General features: G+C 33.3%; 2 protein-coding genes across 2 annotated transcripts; both read left to right on the top strand.

Moving 5' to 3' along the window:
• Window positions 1–156: 156 nt before the first annotated feature.
• Window positions 157–23,020, top strand: LOC136815345 (uncharacterized). The gene is made up of 5 exons (XM_067071787.1): window positions 157–367; window positions 827–1,321; window positions 21,301–21,360; window positions 21,707–21,772; window positions 21,966–23,020. The coding sequence occupies exons 1-5, from the start codon at window positions 181–183 to the stop codon at window positions 23,018–23,020; spliced, it is 1,863 nt and encodes a 620-aa protein (XP_066927888.1). The 5' UTR covers window positions 157–180.
• LOC136815319 (uncharacterized) lies at window positions 2,177–12,244 on the top strand. The gene is made up of 3 exons (XM_067071759.1): window positions 2,177–2,232; window positions 9,099–9,164; window positions 10,002–12,244. The coding sequence occupies exons 2-3, from the start codon at window positions 9,113–9,115 to the stop codon at window positions 12,242–12,244; spliced, it is 2,295 nt and encodes a 764-aa protein (XP_066927860.1). The 5' UTR covers window positions 2,177–2,232; window positions 9,099–9,112.
• Window positions 23,021–23,825: the final 805 nt, after the last annotated feature.

Here is a 23,825-nt window from a genome sequence, read left to right as displayed (position 1 = left end):
CAAGGCTGAAAATGAGAAGTCTCTGAAGTCTCCCCGCTTCTGTCAGGCGTGCAACCCAAGGACCATGTAATTTTTAAAGAAACCCTGTGCTTTTCTTAATATTTTTTTTCTTCAGAAGCAATATCTGGTTTCGATTTTCCCTTATAGACCTCATCAGCAAAGTGTTTCTTTTAGAACATCATGAGTACACCTCTGTACATTCTACAAAGCGAGTATTGGATTCGAGTCAATCTCGCTTTGGAATATTGCATTAAAGAGGCACTTATAGATGTTCTTTACAATTCTCATAATGATGCATCTTACCATGGTCTGCCAACAAATCCATCAGCTTTGTATCAGCGATTATTGCAATGCAAACAAGATAAACGTAAGTGAACTTGAGTTGTATCAGGAAACCTTAACGTAATAATGGAATATAGGTTTAGATTAATATTAAAAGTGGCTTGGTAGAGTATTCGCTGTACAATCTAAGGGATGTGAGATCCATCCCCGGTCACTGCCAACTCAGAAAATGAGTTGCTTAGATTGGGTAATCTGATCTATGAGGTAGATAGCTTGGAGCTGAGAGTAGGTGTGGTGCTCCACCTCAGCATGCGACTTCACAGGTCTACCGCAGATAGTAAAGGGGAGAGACTCCCTCACTCCCTGCTCTACCAACAGCCACCATGTGAAAATACCTACTTTTTTATTCAAGGGTGACTCCAAGACAGGAAGTGCATCTGGGTTATTGATTACAATAATAGTATTGTTCACTTTCTAGCCATGACATGACATTGTTTCCTCTCAATTCAGATCCATACTCAACCTCAGTTTTCTTATCCTTCAGGAAATAGGCTTCACAAAGTGCTAAAATCTGATCAATGGAACACACTTTGTCCTCAAAACCAACTTTCAAACCCTGAAGATTGGGACATTACCTTACTCATTGCTGTCCTACGAACTGTTGTTGGTCTTAAACCTATAGGAGGCTGGGATATCAAGAATCTTAGTCCAGGTGACCAATCTATTGGAGCTTATCTTTATTTGGTCAGAAAACTTCGAAACGAATTAAAGCATGGAGCTGTTACCGACATTTCAGATTTGCTAACTTTCAAAACATTTTGGAGTCGAATAGAGGATATTCTATTGGGACTCCAGTACAAGGACATGCAGAAGTTTTATGATTTGGAAAAGTGTTCTTTGGATAAACATAATTCCTTGATTCATGCGATGATTGGAAATTTAATGAAAGATACCAATGACAATACTAAGGATATACAAAACTTACAGCAAAATATCAATCAGCAGGCAACCTCAAAGGCTGATAAAAATGATGTGCAAGGTATTCTCTTGAATTTTGATATTAATACCTTGACACTGAATCGTTTGTTTTAAACGAGCAAAATTTTTCACCAGGCAAAATCTATCGGCTTGCAGAAGTTTTATACGGGAATAATAACGAATTTTTGGACTTTTTGATACCTTGAGTTTCTATTTTCATCTAATTTGTAATTTCAGATTTGAGCGATGAAGTAAATAATATCAAAGATGAAAAAGCTGATAAAAATGAACTTAAAGGTTTGATTTTGAAATTATATTAAGCAGTTATTGGACAAGGTCGAATCCAATATGCAAAAATATCTTTTCTCGTAGCCCAATACTTTTCATATTGGATGAGACTGCGTCCAAATAAATGGTTTATTATCCGTTTATCGCTAAAACATTTCTCGTTTTCAAACATAATTCCAATTTATAAGCTCGTAAATCTGGTTTCTTGGTAGTTTTTTATTCAAAAGTCTTATTTTTATTTTGTGACGTAACGTCAAAAAGAAGATGCTCAATTGTCATTGAACTCGTTGTGTGACGTCAATTTTTGAAATATGTAGCCTCCATGGAAGCTATATATTCGAAAATATTGGACAGCAAAGAAGCCAATCAAATGTCGCTATTTACGCGTGTCGGATAATAATTCTTCATCTATCATATAGTAATACTTTATTTTAAAGGGATCGGCGGCTAATGTTTTTTATTTCGTAATTTCAGATTTGAGCGATGAAGTAAAGAATGTTAAAGATGAAAAAGCTGATAAAAATGAACTTAAAGGTTTGATTTTGAAATATTTCTTGGATGATAATTTATACTTTGTTTTAAAGGGGTAAGTAGCTAATTTCTTTTATTTTTTTGTAATTTCTGATTTGAGCGATTAAGTAAAGAATGTCAAAGATGAAAAAGCTGATAAAAATGAACTTAAAGGTTTGATTTTGAAATAATAATTCTTCATCTATCATATAGTAATACTTTATTTTAAAGGGATACCAGTGGATACCCCTTAAAACCATATACCCCTAAAAATCTACAAAGTTTGGTTTTGGGTTCTCTTAACCACCAAACTTAATTTAATATTGTTACTATTCATTTTTTTACAATCTCTAATATAGATACTTTCTTAAAATACCTATTTTCAAGAATTTTAACTATCGCAAAGTGTCGTAAAATTCGAAGTTATTGAAAATGTTATCAAAAATCCCTTCAAAGAATCAAGTCTTTCGGACCTAGAGATTACACAAATGAATTTAAGGTCATAAAACCTATACTTTTTAGGTACCTATACTTATGGTAGGTACGAAAAAATCATGTTTTTCTCCATGGTTACACCCAAAAAAAATTGCAAGTCCCTCAAAGTTCTATTTTAAAGTTATGGCAGTGGCCAATAAAATCTAAAAATCGACTTTCTCGAAACATGGTCATCTTGCATACCGAAACGTCACAAATTTGATAAAGATTTAGAAAAACATTAGTAACATACGTCAAAAATGAAGGGAATAAAAGTTTTAACCCTTCAAACCTTTTTTTGACAAAAAAAACAGGCGCAATTGCATTATGGGCATGAAATATTGAAATATACAAGTATTGTTTTGGGAATCGGTTTATAGCATGTATTTGATCAATTAATCACGGTTCAGCACCTGAATTACAATTTCATCGTTTCAGTAAGTTGTGAGCAAGGGGTCAATGATTGTAAGTTTTAAGGTGTGATTTGATTTGAACGTACAGTTTTGAAAATATTTAGGTACCAATGATCTAATTATAGCATTAGTAACTTTGCAGTGAATCGCTGTTCAAAATTTGAGACCAAAAGGACTATTTTATAAAAAGTCATTCAAGAAAACCATTTTGTAGGTTTTAAGGCGGGGTAAAAATAGCTAAAATCACATTTTTCACGAAGCAATAAAATTTATCATAACAGCTTTATAAAAAGGGGAGAAATTCATATGTAGCCTAGACTCACTAGGAAAAGTTTCAGCCCTTAATGTTTTCTCTATCAGGATAAATTGGGTATCTTTTTGTTGTTGTAGGTTTTAAGGGGTATCCACTGGTAAGCAGCTAATTCTTTTATTTTGTAATTTCAGATTTGACCAATGAAGTAAAGAATGTCAAAGATGAAAAAGCTGATAAAAATCAGCTTAAAGGTTTGATTTTGAAATATTTCTTCAATGATAATTTATGCTTTGTTTTATGCCTGCGCAGGGTTTTTGCTCGTGACGATGAAATTTAGGTATTCAAAAATAAATAAACCAGCCGAGGCTGGAAGGTCAGCCACTTGAGCTTAGCTAGATAGCTTTAAGAAGTGGGTTAACAGATGTAAGAGATGCACTGAAACAGAGTAGACTAAATATGTTTAATAATGTACAAAATGTGAAACATTTGATAACTTGATTTAAAATTGTTGATGTAAAACAAGCCTGAGAGCTTCTCCAAACCCCCCCCCCCCCCGACGAGAAGCTCAAAGTATACTTCTCTTTAGCATTGTCCATATAGTACGTACGCAAAGATTTTCCAAATATTTGACACCTCCTCCCCCTTGTATGCAGAGAACAATAGAAATGACTTTGTTTAAACAATAGATGTACGCTTTTGCTAAACCCCCTCTCCCCCCTTCACTGTGTATGTACTATATGGATGGCCCCTCCAGTCTGGGTAAATAAATTTTGTAGTTTAGTACCGTCAAGTTACACAACATGCACACAACCATCTTGAAGACTTTGCTGGTCGCAAATGATAATCGAAAGCAAAACTTAAAATTCATAACTATGCGTGGGAGCTTATTTCCCCCCCCCCTTTTGCTTTAAACTCGCTTTTGATTGGTCTATGAATTTGGGCGAATGATTTACCGCCTTGGCGGAATAAACACACAACCATAATAAATAAATTCAACAGGGCAGTGGTGTAGCAATTAATTTCAACTGGGAGTCCTCTCTTCTGTGCCAAGCACTGGCAGTGTTTTTTAAACTTTAAAACAAGAGCCGCAAAGATGCGGATAAATATTTCCTTTACAAATGATAAAATAATTATTGATGTCCTCAAAAGATTTCAAAGTGCTTTATCTCAGATAACATCAAGCAACACAAGTCCCCAAGAATTTCTAAATTCGTTTATGTAATTGCTAATATTTGCAGGATTATTCCTAAGATGACGAAGGTTCAAACCTACGGATTACGGAGTATATCCAAGCTGAACTCGACTGAAAATATAACAATGCAGTAACCAAATTGGCTAGACAACCTTTAATTTTTGTTACTCTCGGGTACCTAATAGCCGCCCCCCTCCCCCGCTAATTTATTTTTTGAAGATTTACCACTCTCAACATTCTTATTCCAACCCCCCCCCCCGCTTATCAATTTTTGGGAAAATGTTTTTGAAAGTTCCCTTTTTTGTCCCAATTCTGCTGTATAGACTTTTTTCAAAGAGGACGTCACTGTTGAATAATTTTGTATTCCAGCCATAAAAACAATGATAGAGCCATGCATAATTACTGTATCATGTATATTGTATACATTATGCATGGTTTTATCATTTCGTCGCATCAAAATAAGAAAGCCTTAAGTCCATTTTTTCAAAAATTGAGTTATGACCATACCGATGCTTTACACCCCATTTTTTATCGAATTTTTGGCTTAAATCCATCAAAAACCAACCTAAAGTGGCCTAATTTTAAGTTTTTTGAAAAATAAGAATTTTTATTTTTGAAATTTTCTCAAGTTAAGAAAGTCTTAAGTCCATTGTCATTTTAGTTGGACTTTAGGACCTTTTAGATTAAGGTTTTAGTTAAAGAGTTCAAAAAAGTTAAGAAAGTTTAAAGCAAGAAAGTCTTAAGTCCATTTTGGAGTTAAGACACTTTTTCACTGGAAATTTTTCAAATTTTCAGTTTTAATCAAGGAAATTTACATAGAAAAAAAGGTTTAAGTCCATTCTCGAAAAACATGCTATGAAGAAGCATTCATATCTCCGCAATGGTATAAGTGACAATGTTGATACTTTAGAACTTGAAAGATCTTTCTTCATTTATATTCATATCAAAAAAGCAGCTAGCTAGCCCAACATGGTCAAAAATGGCAGCCATTTCAAACCTTTAAACTTGATTTTCTCAAAACTACAAAAATGGACTTAAGGCTTTCTTATTTTGATGCGACGATTTGTTTTTCTGCTGGACTACATAATTATTCAACAGGGTGGCCTCTTTGAAAAAAGGTTTATTAGCCTCCTTTTAAAAAATTTGAGAACCCAGGACATTTTTATTCCAACCCCCCCCCCCCCCGCTTATTAAGTTTTGAGATTTTTCCAACTCCCCCCCCTTATTCCAATCTCCCCGGCTACTAGGTACCCGAGAGTAGGTGGACTTTAGTTGGATTTTAGTATTATACTAGCCGTCACCCGGCGTCGCACCTGCTGAGTAGAGTGTTGTGTTATTGACCACATCAAAAGGCCTTGGGATAGTGCATAATTATATTATTTTATTTAAGCGCTTATTGCCAGAAATATTAGCCAAAAAGGGGAAATATCTGAAATGAAAGAATGACAAAAAGGAAAAAAGTTGTCATGCCAGGCCAGGAAATCACTTGAAAAAATTGTCATTTGAGAACAAGTTTTCTTCATTTTTTAAATTCATATGTGGAAGAAAATGTCAAGTTTTTAAACGCACATTGAAGAAAATATATATTCATAACAAATGTTTTCCATCTTTTAAATGTACGTGTAAGAAATCTCCAAATTTATAAAGTTTTCCACGTTTTCAACGCGTATTGAAGAAAATAAATTCATAGCAAAACTTTTCCATTGTTTAAATGCACATGTAAGAAATCTCCAAATTTATAACAAAAGTTTCAACCTTTTGCCTTTAAAACGCACGTGGAAAACAATCTACAAATTCACAACCAAAGTTTTCCACATATTAAATGCACGGGGAAAAAATCTCCACGACCAAAGTTTTCCACATTATAAATGCATGGGGAAGAAAATCTCCAAGTACCAAGTTCAAGACAATGATTCCAATTGTTTAATTCCATATTCAATACAATCAAAATTTTAAGAGTTAACATTCTTCATATTGACCAAGGTGTTCCGGTTATACCAGCTTAAAAAGTTAATGAAAGTGAAATTACAGTTCTGTGAACCGCAACAGAATTTTCACCACAAAAAGAGTTTTCACCAACTGTCACTAACCAGTTAATTCATTGTTGTAGATAAAAACACCAAGGGAAATTCAATCATTAACCAGTCAATTTTGCTCCATGTTTAAATTTTTAGCTCAAAGCTAGCTTAATCATAGTTCATCACCAACCATATCGCCATCTGACCATTGCGCACTGGGTGGTGCATACCATAAAAGTGAGTTCAAACTTTTTTGATGTCGCAAGTATTTTTTCTCAGGTATAACATGGTCAGATTTATCCACAATATCACTTTAGGTAAATATACAGGCATGAAGTTAGCTTGTTGTGAAACATGAAAGTTGACAAAATGTCCTGTTTTTCCAAGACCATCAAGATAAAAGATTGTATCTCTCACACCAAGAGTATGTAAACGAAACATCAAATCCAGCCAATCGTACAAAAAACATGATCCAATTCAACTCATGAAATCATAAAAACCAAAGAAAAATAGCGAAAGAGCAACATTTGTTGTCTATTTTTTGCCTCCATCTTTGCTATGACTGTTAAAAAGCAGTATGGTCCGATCAACAATACGCTTTCGAACCGGGCGACGTTTTCCGATCGGCAAGGAGAATAGACCACCGTACGCATATTTCCTACGACGTGTCTTGAAAAAATGACGTCTTCCGCCTCGAAAAAAGAACATCATACTGTTTTTACCACCGGAGCTTGATTTAAAAAGAGACTCATGTACAAACTCACGAAATTGACCAAAACCGGCGTTAGACTTGAAGAAGGAGAAGGAGAAGGAGAAAAATTGCCGTTTTAACAAATATTTCCTTCTGGAAAGGAAATATTTAACAATGTTAAATAAAGACCAGATTGATCTGTTTGTTATGGCTGTGCAAGTTGTGACCAGAGTGTGCATGTTGTGTAACTTGACGGCAGCCCGCTTTCTGCAAGTCTGATAAGAGATATCTATTAAACTGTTATCGCCATTCATTCCATTCATCATTCAGTCAAAATGTGCGCCAAGGTTAGAAAAGGTTAGAAAAACACAATCTGCGTCCGGAACTGCGTGAAAAATAGTCTGATCAATTTCAACAAGAACTGTATATATTAATATTAATATAAATGATCAAATTCCAAAGACCATTTGTCATAATTTTGCAAGTCCAATAATAGGAGATGTGATGTCATCATTTGGTTCCCGTCATCTGATTTACGGTCAGCAGGTAGAGCTGGAGAGTCGGAAAGCTTTTCCGCTGCTTTGCTGGATTTCCACTGTCGACCTCTGCACGCTCTGTGTTTAAAAGTTTTCAAATCGAAGTAGAGAGCCGCATGCTAATGGAGAGTAAACCGAAAACACCAGTTTATCCACGGTTTCTCAATTTTAAAATTCGGATCAGTCCACACGAATTCCCTTTCAACAAGATGTATAGCTGCTTCTTAACAGTAAAATATTTTCGACTGACCGGCCAAATGACTCCCACTTTTTAAAGTAGAAATGACGGGAACCAAACAGTTTTTTGCGATTCGCCTATATCACAAACACGTCCAAGTCCAAAAAAGCACGATTGCATTCAGTTATCAAATTTATACAGTAGCTGTACTTTTGTAAACTTTATCAAATTCCAATAACATTATAACACCATCAATCCCCCTAGAGGCAAACAAGAAAAATATGTTTTTATTGTAAAAACTATTAAAAAGCAGCAATACTGTAAAAAGTATCAGAAAATTCAACATAAACAAAAACTTGAGCAAACGGCTTTAAACCTTCAAAGGATGTAGAAAAAGAATCCCCTTGATGAAAATCATGTGTTTGATTTGCCTAGTTAAAAAAATAAATGACAGAAATTGAAGCTTGCAACAGATTTACACTGGAAATACTTTGGTACAACACTGACTTATCACATCTGACTATCGACATCGCTTGATCCGCCATCTTGAAACTACATTATGATCTGTAAAAACAACGCACGCTAAAAGTACCCAAAAAGTTAACCCGATCGGAAGAAAGTTTAGAAATCAAAGTGAGATCGGAAAATCGGAATTTTTTTTTTGCCGTCTTATGGTGGAAGAAAATTTTACCTATTTGAATGCTCAGCTTAGGCTGACCAAAAAGTTGATTTAAGTCAATCTGAGCTGATATTATATGTGTTTTACATACATTGAACTAGAATTTTTTTACATAAAAAGAATTCTTCATTACTCTTAGGTTCCAAATAAACGACCCTCCCCCCCCCGCTTGTTAATTTTTCGAAAATTTTCCAACCCCCCGGACCTTATTAGGACCCCCCCCGTTTAAGAATATTTTCAGCTGTCAAAGAGAAGGCCCCTTATTTTGCTCTAAATAGCCTGATTCTAGCCTATTTTTAGCTTATTTTTGGGTTTCAGAAGTACAATTTCCAACCCCCCGGCAATTAGGTCCCCCCGTTTATTAAAATCTAGAAAAAAACCCCCCGTTTCCATTCCACCCCCCCCCCCCCCCCCCCCCCCCCCCCCCCCCGTTTATTTGGAACCTAAGAGTAATCAAACTATTATGAATCAATCAATTGGTAAAACTTAACAAAAAGAAATTCCTTTTCGTCTCATTTTAAATTGATAAACCAAATATTGATCCAAAAACAATAGATATTATAATACTGTCCAATAACAAGCCATACTTTCAAAATCCTTTTTCAGCTTTGGAAGATAGAATGAAGAACTTGGAAATCAAAGATGAGTCAATTCAGTCCAGGGATGATACAGGTTTTGACTTACTATTATACTATCTTGAATTCTCTATGAAGGTTTTTGCCAGCATATTTGAGTTGCTTATTTTTTTCAATTTTGCCATTTTCCACTTTATATAAACACATTAAGATGTGAATTCATTACAGATGATTTTAAATTTTTGGACCTACCCCTGTGGGGTGGAGGTCCTATAAATTAACCTGTGTTAGTCCGTCCGTCCGTTTGTTCGTCTGTTACCAACTTTTCTCAGGATTGAATCATAGGAATCTTTTGATTTTTGGTACAAAGGTGCAAAATGGTAGTGGCCAAAATGTGACTGAGCCCGATTTTCGAAAAAAACAATTTTGGGGCAAATTTGGGCCAAAAAACGGCTAAAAAAACGGGTTTTTTTTAGACTTTGTGAAAAATTGGATCATTAATTTTTTCAGATTTTTTGCATGAAAATAGGTAAAAGATGGCTCAAGCAGATTTTGGCAAAAGGATTTTGTTGGCTAAAAAAACGCATGTTTATCTATAAGAATCCCTATTAATAAGCATACATCAATGTTCTTAGTCAAATTACTCAATTCTTTAATGAGAAAGATGTTTTTTTGCTCACGAAGTCTTGAGTATGAAAGAATATTTCACGATCATGAAATTTTGGTTTCTAAACGTTTTTTTATAAGAAACACAAACAACTAATTTTAATAGGTTGTCACTATTTGTGTTCTGAATGATTTTTTGACGGTCATGCTCACGTATATATCAATTATATGTGTTATATTCATAACCAGGTAGGTCCATAAAAGTATCACTTGTTTTTATGCAATTCAACGACATCGGTATCAAACCAATTACTTTTATTTTCCATAGTGGAACATTGGAACATATACGATCCTGTCTCCGTTTTCTATGGTCGTAAGGAACTTATCAAAAATATTCACTCAGCACTTGATTCAAATCAAAGAGTCGTTTTGACTGGGTTGGGAGGTGTTGGAAAAACACAGACTGTTGCCAAATTCACACAGTTATACAAAGATGAGTACCAAAAAGTCTTTTGGATAGCTGCTGACAATCTCAATAAAACAATGGACGAAATCATCCGCTATTTTGGATTTGGTCAATATCTTCCAAAAGATCCTTCGACTGAAATGTTGGTCAAGTTATTGTTATCAAAAGTTTGCAAAGTTGAGGAAAAGACTTTGATTATATTAGATGATGTTACAAACTTATCATCTAAAGATTTTAAAAGTTTACTTCGTCATGACAAGCACAAATTATCATTACTTATGACATCACAATTGACTGATTGGGAGGATCTTGCAGTCACCAATATAAGAGTTCCTTGCTTTGAGGAATATGAATCTGTTGGATTTTTGGAAGGTCAAATCCTTGATGCTTCTGCCGAAGATATTTCAACTCTAGTTGGCCATCTACAATGTTACCCTTTAGCTTTACATCAAGCAATATGTTATATACGTAAGTTGAAAATTACTGTCCCATCTTATATTGAGCAATTTGAAGCTTGCCGCAAAAGTGTTTTAAGCATGAAAATAAAGTCATTTTCAGACTATGATAAAACATTGTTGACAGTTTGGGATATGGCATTTCACAAGATAAATGAGGAATCGAAAAATGCTATTTTAGTTTTAAGTATGATGGGTTACATGGATAATAAGAGAATCAATAAAAAAACTTTCACTTATTTGGATAATATTGATGAAATTGATGTAGATGAAATTGTTTATTTACTCGGTCAATATTCTCTGGTTAATGAAAGAAATGGATTTTTGGAAATTCATGCCCTTGTTCAAAAAATGGTAAGATATTGTGTTGAAGAACAGAATTTAGTTGAAGATGAATGTCCCAAAAAACTTGTGATGGATACAATTGAAAAGATTTATAGCTTTAAAAAGGAAGATTTAAAAAACCTTGCAATGTATTATGATGATGAAGATTTATGGTATGCCCATGTTGTTTATTTAATGCAAAATCACTTTATCGACAACCATCAAACTGATTTCTTAAATAAAATTGGGTTATCTGAATTGTCATTGATTTCAGATAGAAGAATGGATGACCGTGGCCTACGTTTGATATCAAGTTCTTCGGTTGACCTCCTCACTAAAAAGTACAAAGAGTCGAAAGAATTTGGACAATTTATTGAAATGGTGAATTCTTATACAATTTACATACATTGTTGCGTAGATACTTTTTCAGATGATATCATTAAAGATCAAGTTATCCCAACAGTAATACAATTTGAAAATGAATATAACAAAGAACTGGAGGTCGATCATGAACAACTATACGATTGGAAATTGACTCAGGCTGAGCTGTACCAAAGATGTAGAATGGTTGAAGTAGCCTCGAAAATAAGGTCTACATTTATTGAAAAAGTATTGAAAAAGAAAGTTTACTCTCCCCGAATTATATTAAAAATGGCCAAAATTGCTGACGATCATGTACCTACGGAAGAGCTTTTAAAGACACTAAACGTTAAAGACTTTGACAATCCCACTGATGTTATCAAATATTTTAAAGTAAAAAGTAACAATTTATTGTTTCAAAAGAGATTTGATGAAGCAGAGAATGTTTTTAAAGAATTTGAAGATTACATTGATAAGATGTACGATTGCATAGCACCTATTGACCATTTCAATTTTCTAAATTATAAAGCTTTCTTTTTGTATAAGAAAGGTAAATACACTGATGCTCTAATGGTTTGTGATCAAATATCAAATGGGATCAAATATATTGTTGACGAAAGTGCAGACCGCAGGTTAATTTCTACTAAAGCATTGATAAATTTAGCTCTTGGAAACTTTGATGCTGTTGACAAACTTCACGACGAATCATTGTATTTGGATTCACTATTATCAACTATTTTCTCTTTCGTCAAATTCCAAAAACATGATTTCAGTGAATCATTAAACCTGTTACAAGATTTTGATGCTGATAATATCAAAAATTTATCATGGTTGATAAAATGGTATGCAGAACTCCACAAGAAATTCAATGAAACACGTTCACCGGAACTTTTGGAACGATGCTTGGATATGAAATCAAATATCAATGCAATATTCAAAACGGATTTAGAAAGTTATTCTTTATAGGTATTTTGTTAGAGAGATTACTTATATTAATGGCCTTTTAAATCTTTAAAATTTGATCTTTTATCTCGACCTGCAATGATTTAGATTTCTCACATAGTTCGGACCCCCCCCCTTTCTTAAGGGGGGATGACACCTTCCAAAAAAGTGAAGAAGGGGAGGATCAGAAATTTTCACTAAAAAGGGGGGGGATATCAAGGAGGGGGGATCGTTTAAGAAGGGGGGGGTTTACATATATTGTAGATTATTTTCCAGCACTGTTATGAAATTTGGTCTGCGTGAAAGGAAGTTATTTATTTTCACTAAAAAGTGGTATTACATTTGCCAGACTTAATTTTTCTTTACTGTTTCCCTTCCCTTTTTACCATAAAAAATTTAGCCCGAAACCCTTGGGGGATAGGCATTTTTAAAGGTTGGGGGGGGGATGCCAAGAAGAGGGGGATCATTTAAGAAGGGGGGATCAGACCCCTTTCCGCACTATGTCTCATCAGAAAGTCTCATTGAAGTACCTCGGGTACCTAATAGCCGGGGGGAGGGGGCCGCTAGTTAATTTTTCAAAAATTTTCCACCCAGGATATTCTTATTCCCACCCGTGGGAATTCCCACTCATTGATTTTTGGGAACATTTTTGAAAGTTCCCTCTTTTGCCCTAATTCTTCTGTATTAGCCTCCTTATCGAAAATTTTCCACCCAGGACATTTTTATTCCATCCCCCCTCCCCCGCTTATTCCGAAACCCCCCCCCCCCCCGGCTATTAGGTACCCGAGAGTAGGTGCTTTTTGAATTTTTTTTTCAATTCTTTCTTTAATCAGAGGAATGTAAAGAGATGGAAAAACAGCTTCTTGAAAACAATGTAAAAACGGCTTGTCATATACCAGGTCTCTTGCCCTTAAGGGAGTTTATGTCGAGTAAATAGGTTTCTTTTGTTGTCGCTATAAAAAACCTGCATAATTAGCGTGTTGTGACAAAATTCTTTTGTTTCAAGCCTAATTATGCGCAAACTTTTTGGGTACACCTCTCCTATACGAAAAGGTGCCTATATCTTCTTGCTCAGAATTTCCTAGCGATTCTACTGATATAACCGCATCATGACCGCACCATAATATGGAAAGCTAGAGCTCGAGAAAATTATAACTTCATCTTGATTTTACTCGACTTTTGACAGTTTTACAAGAACCAATTTAATATCATTGCGTTAAGAATTTCTTTTGCTATACATTGGTAAAAATATTGCTCCTTATTCTTAAAAATTGAACTAGTAATCGGCAAAAAAAGAAAAACAAATTTTCATTTTTATCGTCAAATCATGTAGAAACCGTCCGATTTGTATTGCGAGCCGTCTTTTCTGGACTTTCATTTAATGACCTAATCAACGTTTTTACAATAGAATTTTCAATAGAATTGATCGTTGAACTTTGAACTTTGAGTAATCAGAAAAGCTGTTTTTCCATCTCTTTACATTCCTCTGCTTTAATACAGATTAAATCTGGTATCTGAGAGAGATATAATTACTGTATGTGTTTTTAACACCTGACAGAGAGCTGTCAGCGAACTTTTCTTTGTTACTTGTAGTATAATTTTTGAACCTTTTGTTGTGAAAGTAGTGAAATTATGAATATTTTTTTGTTTGTCTCTTTATGCAACTGTAACTCAACAATGCTTATCTCATAGTAAAAAATTAAATTTGTGAAACGATTGACGTATGGGAAAGTGAGTTTATATATGAAAGATGGTTCTAGTAGAATGAGTTTGCTTTTTTTGGACACTAAACTGAAAGATGCAGAACACAAATGCAACTAAGTCGACTTCATAATGTAGGTTGATGAATTCACGCACCTTTTTTTTGTTATTATCAATAAGGCTGGTACGTATAATTTTTTATTATTGCCCACGTGATTGCATATTTTTAATATTTGTTTAAATTTGAATTTATAGGAACTTTATAATAAATATTTTTTGATAGTTATTTTATAAGAAGTGTACTTTTTGTCCCTCCTTTATCTCAGTTATTTCACCGGCCTATTCACGATTTGAACGATTCTACCCATACCAACTCCCAAGGAAGGAAATTCTAAATAAGTTTCATGGTTCTTTTTTGAAACTTAACAAAATCTCTTAGTGAAAACATGGAAAATTTTGAAAAATAAAATAAAATAATGGAGCTAGATTCATTTCTCCAGAGTTTCCCAAAAACAAATATTCTTATTTGATTTTTATACTACGATTGCCTGTTACGTTCTAATGTATATTAATCAAGAAAACATTTTCTTTTTACTCTCAGTTGATATTCATTCGTTTTAGTGTTCTTAATAGAGTAGACATTTCAAAAAACCCAGCAAAATTTCAGAATGAAGAAAATTTTGAATTATAAGGGTAATAGACCTTTTCATAAATTACGTCACGAACATCACTTGCCCGTATTTAATCAATTACCATGGTGATTATGTCTTTTGAGGCATTAAATGATTCTTTTATGAGTAGGAAGTAGTTTTAATAAAATCCACTGGGAGTTAATCACTTGACAAAATGAGGCAAGTGATGTTCGTGATTTAATTTCTGAAAAGGTCTATTGGAAGTAGAGTCATTTCCTAATAAACAATTCTTTGTAAGAAATATTTTGATTCTGTCATGGTTGGATTCTGATAATATCTTCTGCCTGATTATTATTTTGTTTTCTTCTTTTTACAGAAAAAATAATTTAAGAGATAATGAATAAAAAAATTATGTTATGATTGTTTGATACCAACTCACTGTACATACTTCTTGTTTTATTGGATTAATGGAATGACTGTAGATCATCAATGTAAGGAATTTTTGTTTGTCATGGTCTGATTTGACAAATTGATCAAGACAAAAATACAGGTATTGCATTATAAATTTTCATGGTTTGATGAATGTAGAAAGAACCTCCCAAAAATGACTCTTATAGAGACTGAGTTTTAGTGTAAAAGTGACCCTTAGAGAGGCATTTTTGAAACATTTACCTCAATTTTTGAAAAAAATTCCTTACTTTAGAGAGACTTGTTTTAGAATTTTTTCTCTTGAGATTAAAATATTATCTTACTAAAAATGTGTATTTCTCAAGAAAAAAGTATAAAAAATGAAATATTTGTTGTTTAAATTTGTTGTTTTTTATCAGTATTGAATAAAGTCAGTATTTTTTATTTTCAAGGAAAAGGTAGTCAATTTAAAATCTATTTTATTTTTATCTCGTTGAATTGTTCACTTTTTATCTATCAAGCAAAACGTTTTCAAAGTACATGAGTGTTTCATGTACTTATTTAGGGAAAAAATATTCAAATTGAAGTCTGCGTTGTGTATGTATCAAGGAAAATATTTTCGTAGTAAATACGTTTTCATATTGAATACTTATGTGATGTATATATTTCACAAAGAATTGCTTTCATAATGAAGTCTTTATATATAAAGTAATTATCAAAGACAATGTGCTCAACTTGAAATCTGTTTATAATGTATTTCTTAAGGAAAATGTTTTCAATTTTAAATTAAGTTTTTCTCAAGGAAAAAGTGTTTGCGATGAAATCTTTTTGCCTAGAAAAATGTGTCCATATTGAACATCTTTATTGTGTATTTCACAAGGAAAATTTATGGACATTGAAATTTATGTTGTATTTATTAAGGAAATTAAATGAAACAAGTTGATGTGTATCAGAATTGTGAATTCATTAAAAAAATGTATTCAGAGTAAAAAATTTTGTGTCTCTGGAGGGTAATGTTTTCACATTATTGTTATTAGGCTACTTTCCAAAGATAGAAATTTCCAAGTGAATTGAAGGGTGCCGGATTATTATAACGTACTTCTAAAGGAAAAACTGTGCTTAAAACCAACTAGGATACTAGGGTTGGAGAATGTTGGTTATGTGGGGACAGGAACTGCCATAACTGACCCTTGGAGAGAACAAATTTTGAAACATTTTGTTCGATTTTCAAAAAACTTTCTACCCTTAGCGAGACCTTTTTATAATTTTCTCCACCCCCGGGGCTGAAAGTGAATATGATCTTTGCATTCCTCAATAAAAATATGTTTATTCTAATTTTCTAAAGTCTTGATTCTATATTCCCTAAGAAAATATGTTCAAATTGAATCTATTTTGTGTATTTCTCAAGAAAAGTATAAAAATTGAAATTTTTGTTAGATTTTTTCAACCCCCCCCCCCCCCCCAAAGAAAAAAAAGAAGAAAAAGTATCTGGTATTTTGTTAACCAATATTGGAATCTGTATTGTGTATTTTTCAAGGAAAAAGGACTCAATTTGAAAAAGTTTGTTTTCTTGAAATAAAAGTCAAATCAATATACTTCAATATAAACTTGTCCTGACAATTCTAATACAATTATTCTATTTTTTAGCAAAAATAAAAGAACAAATACAAAAATTGAACAAAATAGAACAATGATGTTTTATGGACAAAAATATGAGAGATGATTGAATTATTCCATCATGCATCATGCCACTTTGCTACAAAAGGAGAAAAACCAACATTGTAAGCGTAAGGAAATCATATCTTCTGCCAGTATTAAACTCCAAGGCAGTCCCTGCGGAACAAACGTAAAAGTGGGGAGGCTGAAGGCTGAAAATGAGATAAAAATCAATAGGAATGTAATAAAAAAATCTCATTTGCTCAAAAGTTGGGAGGCTGAAGTCTCCCCAGTCTCCCGCTTCCGTCAGGCGTGCAACCTAAGGACCATAAAGTTTTAAAAGAAACCCTCTGTTAGTCCAGCTTTTCTTAAAATTTTTTTCTTCAGAAGCAATATCTGGTTTCGATTTTCCCTTATAGACCTCATCAGCGAAGTGTTTCTTGTAGAACATCATGAGTACACCTCTGCACATTCTACAAAGCGAGTATTGGATTCGAGTCAATCTCGCTTTGGAATATTGCATTAAAGAGGCACTTATAGATGTTCTTTACAATTCTCATAATGATGCATCTTACCATGGTCTGCCAACAAATCCATCAGCTTTGTATCAGCGATTATTGCAATGCAAACAAGATAAACGTAAGTGAACTTGAGTTGTATCAGGAAACCTTAACGTAATAATGGAATATAGGTTTAGATTAATATTAAACATGGCTTGGTAGAGTATTCGCTGTACAATCTAAGGGATGTGAGATTCATCCCCGGTCACTGCCAACTCAGCAAATGAGTTGCTTAGATTGGGTAATCTGATCAATGAGGTAGATAGCTTGGGGCTGAGAGAAGGTGTGGGACTTCACAGGTCTACCGCAGATAGAAAAGGGGAGAGACTCCCTCACTCCCTGCTCTACCAACAGCCACCAGATGAAAATACCTACTTTTTTATTCAAGGGTGACTCCAAGATAGGAAGTGCATCTGTGTTATTGATTACAATAATAGTATTGCTCACTTTTTAGCCATGAATGACATTGTTTCCTCTCAATTCAGATACATACTCAACCTCAGTTTTCTTATGTTTCAGGTAATAAGCTTCACAAAGTGCTAAAATCTGATCAATGGAACACACTTTGTCCTCAAAACCAACTTTCAAACCCTGAAGATTGGGACATCACCTTACTCATTGCTGTCTTAAGAACTGTTGTTGGTTTTAAACCTAATGGAGGCTGGGATATCAAGAATGTTAGTCCAGGTGACCAATCTATTGGAGCTTATCTTTATTTGGTCAGAAAACTTCGAAACGAATTAAAGCATGGAGCTGTTACCGACATTCCAGACTTGCCAACGTTCAAAACATTTTTGAGTCGAATTGAGAACATTCTATTTGGACTTCAGTACAAGGATATGCAGAAGTTTTATGATTTGGAAAAGTGTTCTTTGGATAAACATAATTCCTTGATTCATACGATGCTTGGAAATTTAATGAAAGATACCAATGACAATGCTAAGGATATACAAAACTTGCAGCAGAAAATTCAAGTAATCAGCACTGATAAAAAGGATGTGCAAGGTATTCTCTTGAATTTTGATATTAATTGCTTGACACTGAATCGTTTGTTTTAAACGAGCAAAATTTTTCACCAGGCAAATTCTATCGGCTTGCAGAAGTTTTATACTTCCCATAACAATAATAACGAATTTTTGGACTTTTTGATACCTTGTGTTTCTATTTTCATCTAATTTGTAATTTCAGATTTGAGCGATGAAGTAAATAATGTCAAATATGAAAAAGCTGATAAAAATGAACAGAAAGGTTTGATTTTAAAAAAAAATTTTCTTCATCTATCCAGGGAAATGTTATAGCGGAGCTGGATGAAGGACGAGAATTCCTTAGCGGATTGCTTCTTTGTCTTTTCTATTGTAAACTGTTGATAATAGAAATCCATCTCTGTCCCCTTGAGTGTTCTGTTTTTATAAGAAAAATGAAGCAGACAAAGTATTTATGCAGTACGTTTGCACATATTTTGCTATGATGTTCCCGTTTTTCATCAAAATAATATGTGACCCCCCAAGCGATTTGGAGTACATCAAAAATGAGACCGGTCTTGGTGCGGACGGATCGATAATATGTGCGGCAAAAAAGCGGCGAAACGATTTACCGTGCGGCCAGAAATCATCCAAAAATAATTTTTAAAAATCCATTCAAACGCACTCGATCGGTCACTAAAGAGCACCATTTGAATAAGTGCGGTATTCAGTGCAGTCATGGTGCGGAAATTTTGCCGTTCGAAACGTTTGCCGGCATAACAAACAGCATACAGCATACATAGAAACGGCGGGGACCGCACCATCGTCCGCTTTAGTCGACGGGGACCGCACCATCGTCCGCTTTAGTCGGCGTTTTGTACGCACGGGCCATACGGTACTGTGCGGTCTTCTGGCCGCTTTTTTCAATATTTAATCGCACAATTAACCAGTCCGAAAGCGGCACAAGCACGACCGCACCAAGACCGGTCTCGTTTTTAATGTACTCCAAATCGTTTGGAGGGTCACATATTTGTAGAAGATACCCCAAAAGCTTCCTTTTGTAAATGAAATCTATTTTTACCAGCGTGTATTATGAATTTGAGAAGCTTTCATGATTTCTCTTTAAAAATTTCGGATGTAAATATTTTGACAAATATTGTTTCAATTGACTTGAATTTTTTTCCATAATCAGACATACCGACTATCTGAAAATATCAGTTAGAAAGTGAGGCACCACGGTAGTACGGTATAGCGCGGTATTTCAAATGAAAAAGTACTATTTATAATCTTAGAGAAGAAATTTCTTACAACTTTACTAATGAAAACAATGTTTTTCATTTTTTTTAATTGTCATTCACCAATGTTTTACAGATCCTCTTGATAATTAAAAATTTTTAATCGTGAACGATAAATGCAGCAGCAGAATCATTGGCTAAGAGGAAATCCAAATTTCACGAGTTTTAATTAAAAAAGTTAAATTTCTTATCAAATTTGTCAGGGACAGAGATAGAACAAGGATTTTTAAATGTGCGTTATCCAGCTCCGCTATAACATATTTCTGATCTATCATATATAATTTCTTTATTTTAAAGGGGTAAGCAGCTAATTTCTTTTATTCTTTTATGATTTCAGTCTTGAGCGATGAAGTTAAGAATGTCAAAGATGATAAAGCTGATAAAAATGAACTCAAAGATTTGATTTCGAAAACATATTTTCTTCATTTATCATAAGTAATAATACTTTATTTTAAAGGGATAAGCAGCTAATTTCTTTTATTATTTTTTTTGTAATTTCAGATTTGAGCGATCAAGTAAAGAATGTCAAAGATGAAAAAGCTGATAAAAATGAACTGAAAGGTTTGATTTTGAAATAATAATTCTTCACCTATGATATAGTAATAGTTTATTTTAAAGGGATACCAGTGGATACCCCTTAAAACCATATACCCCTAAAAATCTACAAAGTTGGGTTTTGGGTTCTCTTAACCCCCAAACTTAATTTAATATTGCTACTATTCATTTTTTTACAAACTCTAATATAGATACTTTCATAAAATACCTATTTTCAAGAATTTTAACCATCGCAAAGTGTCGTAAAATTCGAAGTTATTGAAAATGTTATCAAAAATCCCTTCAAAGAATCAAGTCTTTCGGACCTAGAGATTACACAAATGAATTTAAGGTCATAATACCTCTACTTTTTAGGTACCTATACTTATGGTAGGTACGAAAAAATCATGTTTTTCTTCATGGTTACACCCCAAAGAAATTGCAAGTCCCTCAAAGTTCTATTTTAAAGTTATGGTAGTGGCAAATGAAATCTAAAAATCGACTTTCTCGAAACATGGTCATCTTGCATACCGAAACGTCACAAATTTGATAAAGATTTAGAAAAACATTAGTAACATACGTCAAAAATGAAGGGAATAAAATTTTTAACCCTTCGAACCTTTTTTTGACAAAAAAAAACAGGTGCAATTGCATTATGGGCATGAAATATTGAAATATACAAGTATTGTTTTGGGAATCGGTTTTAGCATGTATTTGATCAATTAATCACGGTTCAGCACCTGAATTACAATTTCATCGTTTCAGTAAGTTGTGAGCAAGGGGTCAATGTTTGTAAGTTTTAAGGTGTGATTTGATTTTAACGTACAGTTTTGAAAATATTTAGGTACCAATGATCTAATTATAGCATTAGTAACTTTGCAGTGAATCGCTGTTCAAAATTTGAGACCAAAAGAACTATTTTATAAAAAGTCATTCAAGAAAACCATTTTGTAGGTTTTAAGGGGTAAAAATAGCTAAAATCACATTTTTCACGAAGCAATAACATTTTTCATAGCAGCTTTATAAAAAGGGGAGAAATTCATAGGTAGCCTAGATTCACTAGGAAAAGTTTCAGCCCTTAATGTTTTCTCTATCAGGATAAATGGAGTATCTTTTAGTTGTTGTAGGTTTTAAGGGGTATCCACTGGTAAGCAGCTAATTTCTTTTGTTTTGTAATTTCAGATTTGAGCAATGAAGTAAAGAATGTCAAAGATGAAAAAGCTGATAAAAATCAACTTAAAGGTTTGATTTTGAAATATTTCTTCAATGATAAGTAAGTATTTATTTTAAAGGGATAAGCTGCTAATTTCTTTCATTTTTTTGTGATTTCAGATTTGAGCGATGAAGTAAAGAATGTCAAAGATGAAAAAGCTGATAAAAATCAACTTAAAGGTTTGATTTTGAAATATTTCTTCAATGATAATTTATGCTTTGTTTTATGCCTGCGCAGGGTTTTTGCTCGTGACGATGAAATTGAGGGATTCAAAAATAAAAAAGTTGATTTAAGTCAATCTGAGCTGATATTATATGTGTTTTACATACATTGAACTAGAATCTTTTTACATAAAAAGAATTCTTCATATAATCAAACTATTATGAATCAATCAATTGGTTAAACTTAACAAAAAGAAATTCCTTTTCGTCTCATTTTCAATTGATAAACAAAATATTGATCCAAAAACAATAGAGATTATAATGATTTCCAATAACACGCCATACTTTCAAAATCCTTTTTCAGCTTTGGAAGATAGAATGAAGAATTTGGAAATCAAAGATGAGTCAATTCAATCCAGGGATCATACAGGTTTTAATTTATACTATATCAAATTCTCTATGAAGAGTTTTGCCGGCATAATTGAGTTGCTTATTTTTTTCAATTTTGCTATTTTCCACTTTATCTAAACACATTATGATGTGAATTCACTACAGATGATTTTTATTTTTTTTATGCAATTCAACGACATCGGTATCAAACCAATTACTTTTATTTTCCATAGTGGAACATTGGAACATATACGATCCTGTCTCCGTTTTCTATGGTCGTAAGGAACTTATCAAAAATATTCACTCAGAACTTGATTCAAATCAAAGAGTCGTTTTGACTGGGTTGGGAGGTGTTGGAAAAACACAGACTGTTGCCAAATTCACACAGTTATACAAAGATGAGTACCAAAAAGTCTTTTGGATAGCTGCCGATAATCTCAATAAAACAATGGATGAAATCATCCGCTATTTTGGATTAGGTCAATATCTTCCAAAAGATCCTTCGACTGAAATATTGGTCAAGTTATTGTTATCAAAAGTTTGCAAAGTTGAGGAAAAGACTTTGATTGTATTAGATGATGTTACAAACTTATCATCTAAAGATTTTAAGAGTTTCCTTCGTCATGTCAAGGACAAATTATCATTACTTATGACATCACAATTGACTGATTGGGAGGATCTTGCTGTCACCAATATAAAAGTTCCTTGTTTTGAGGAATATGAATCTGTTGGATTTTTGGAAGGTCAAATTCATCATGCTTCTGCTGAAGATATTTCAACTCTAGTTGGTCATCTACAATGTTACCCTTTAGCTTTACATCAAGCAATATGTTATATACGTAAGTTAAAAATTGCTGTCCCATCTTATATTGAGCAATTTGAAGCTTGCCGCAAAAGTGTTTTAAGCATGAAAATAAAGTCATTTTCAGACTACGATAAAACTTTGTTGACAGTTTGGGATATGGCATTTCACAAGATAAAAGAGGAATCTAAAAATGCTATTTTAGTTTTAACAATGATGGGTTACATGGATAATAAGAGAATCAATAAAAAAACGTTCACTTATTTGGATAATATTGATGAAATTGATGTTGAAGAAATTGTTCAATTACTCGGTCAATATTCTCTGGTTAATGAAAGAAATGGATTTTTGGAAATTCATGCCCTTGTTCAAAAAATGTTAAGATATTGTGTTGAAGAACAGAATTTAGTTGAAGATGAATGTCCCAAAAAACTTGTGATGGATACAATTGCTGGGATTTTTAGCTTTAAAAAGAAAGATTTATAAAACCTTACAATGTATTATGATGATGAAGATTTATGGTATGCCCATGTTGTTTATGTAATGCAAAATCACTTTATCGACAACCATCACACTGATTTCTTAAATGAGATCTGGTTATCTGAATTGTCATTGATTGCAGATAGAAGAATGGATATGCATGGTCTACGTCTGATGTCAAGTTCTTACGTTGGCCTCTTTACTAAAAAGTATAAAGAGTCGAATGAACTTGGATTCTTCATTGAAATGGTGACTTCTTATAAAGTTTACATACGTTGTTGCCTAAATACTTTTTCAGATGATATCATTAAAGATCAAGTTATCCCAACACTAAAACAATTTGAAAAGGATTATAATAAGGAACTGGAGGTTGGTCATGATGAAATATACAATTGGAAATTGGCTCAAGCTGAGCTGTACCAAAGATGTAGAATGCTTAAAGTAGCCTCGAAAATAAAATCTACATTATTTGAAAAAGCATCGAAAAATAAAGTTGATTCTCCCCAAATTCTATTAGAAATGGCCAGAGATGCTAACAATCATGTAGCTACGAAAGAGCTTTTAAAGACACTAAACGTTAAAGACTTAGACAATAACGATGATGTTATCAAATATTTTCAAGTAAAAAGTAACAATTTATTGTTTCAAAAAAGATTTGATGAAGCAGAGAATGTGTTTAAAGAATTTGAAGATTACATTGATAAGAGGTACGATTCAATAGCACCTAATGGACATTACAATTTTCTAAATTATAAAGCTTTCTTTTTGTATAAGAAAGGTAAATACACTGATGCTCTAATGGTTTGTGATC

Source organism: Clytia hemisphaerica, unplaced genomic scaffold (assembly GCF_902728285.1).
Source record: "Clytia hemisphaerica strain Z4C2 unplaced genomic scaffold, Clytia hemisphaerica genome assembly, whole genome shotgun sequence".
NCBI classification, from domain to species: Eukaryota; Metazoa; Cnidaria; class Hydrozoa; order Leptothecata; family Clytiidae; genus Clytia; species Clytia hemisphaerica.
The sequence above is the reverse complement of the archived record's forward strand: the minus strand, read 5'-3'. Positions and strand labels throughout refer to the sequence as shown.

Excerpts from the sequence above, each read along its gene's own strand:
- LOC136815345 (XM_067071787.1), top strand. The coding sequence starts at position 181 with ATGAGTACACCTCTGTACATTCTACAAAGCGAGTATTGGATTCGAGTC. Across the intron at positions 21,361-21,706 it reads TGATAAAAATCAACTTAAAG|CTTTGGAAGATAGAATGAAG; the intron begins GTTTGATTTTGA and ends ATCCTTTTTCAG. Across the intron at positions 21,773-21,965 it reads TCAATCCAGGGATCATACAG|TGGAACATTGGAACATATAC; the intron begins GTTTTAATTTAT and ends TATTTTCCATAG.
- LOC136815319 (XM_067071759.1), top strand. The coding sequence starts at position 9,113 with ATGAAGAACTTGGAAATCAAAGATGAGTCAATTCAGTCCAGGGATGAT. Across the intron at positions 9,165-10,001 it reads TCAGTCCAGGGATGATACAG|TGGAACATTGGAACATATAC; the intron begins GTTTTGACTTAC and ends TATTTTCCATAG.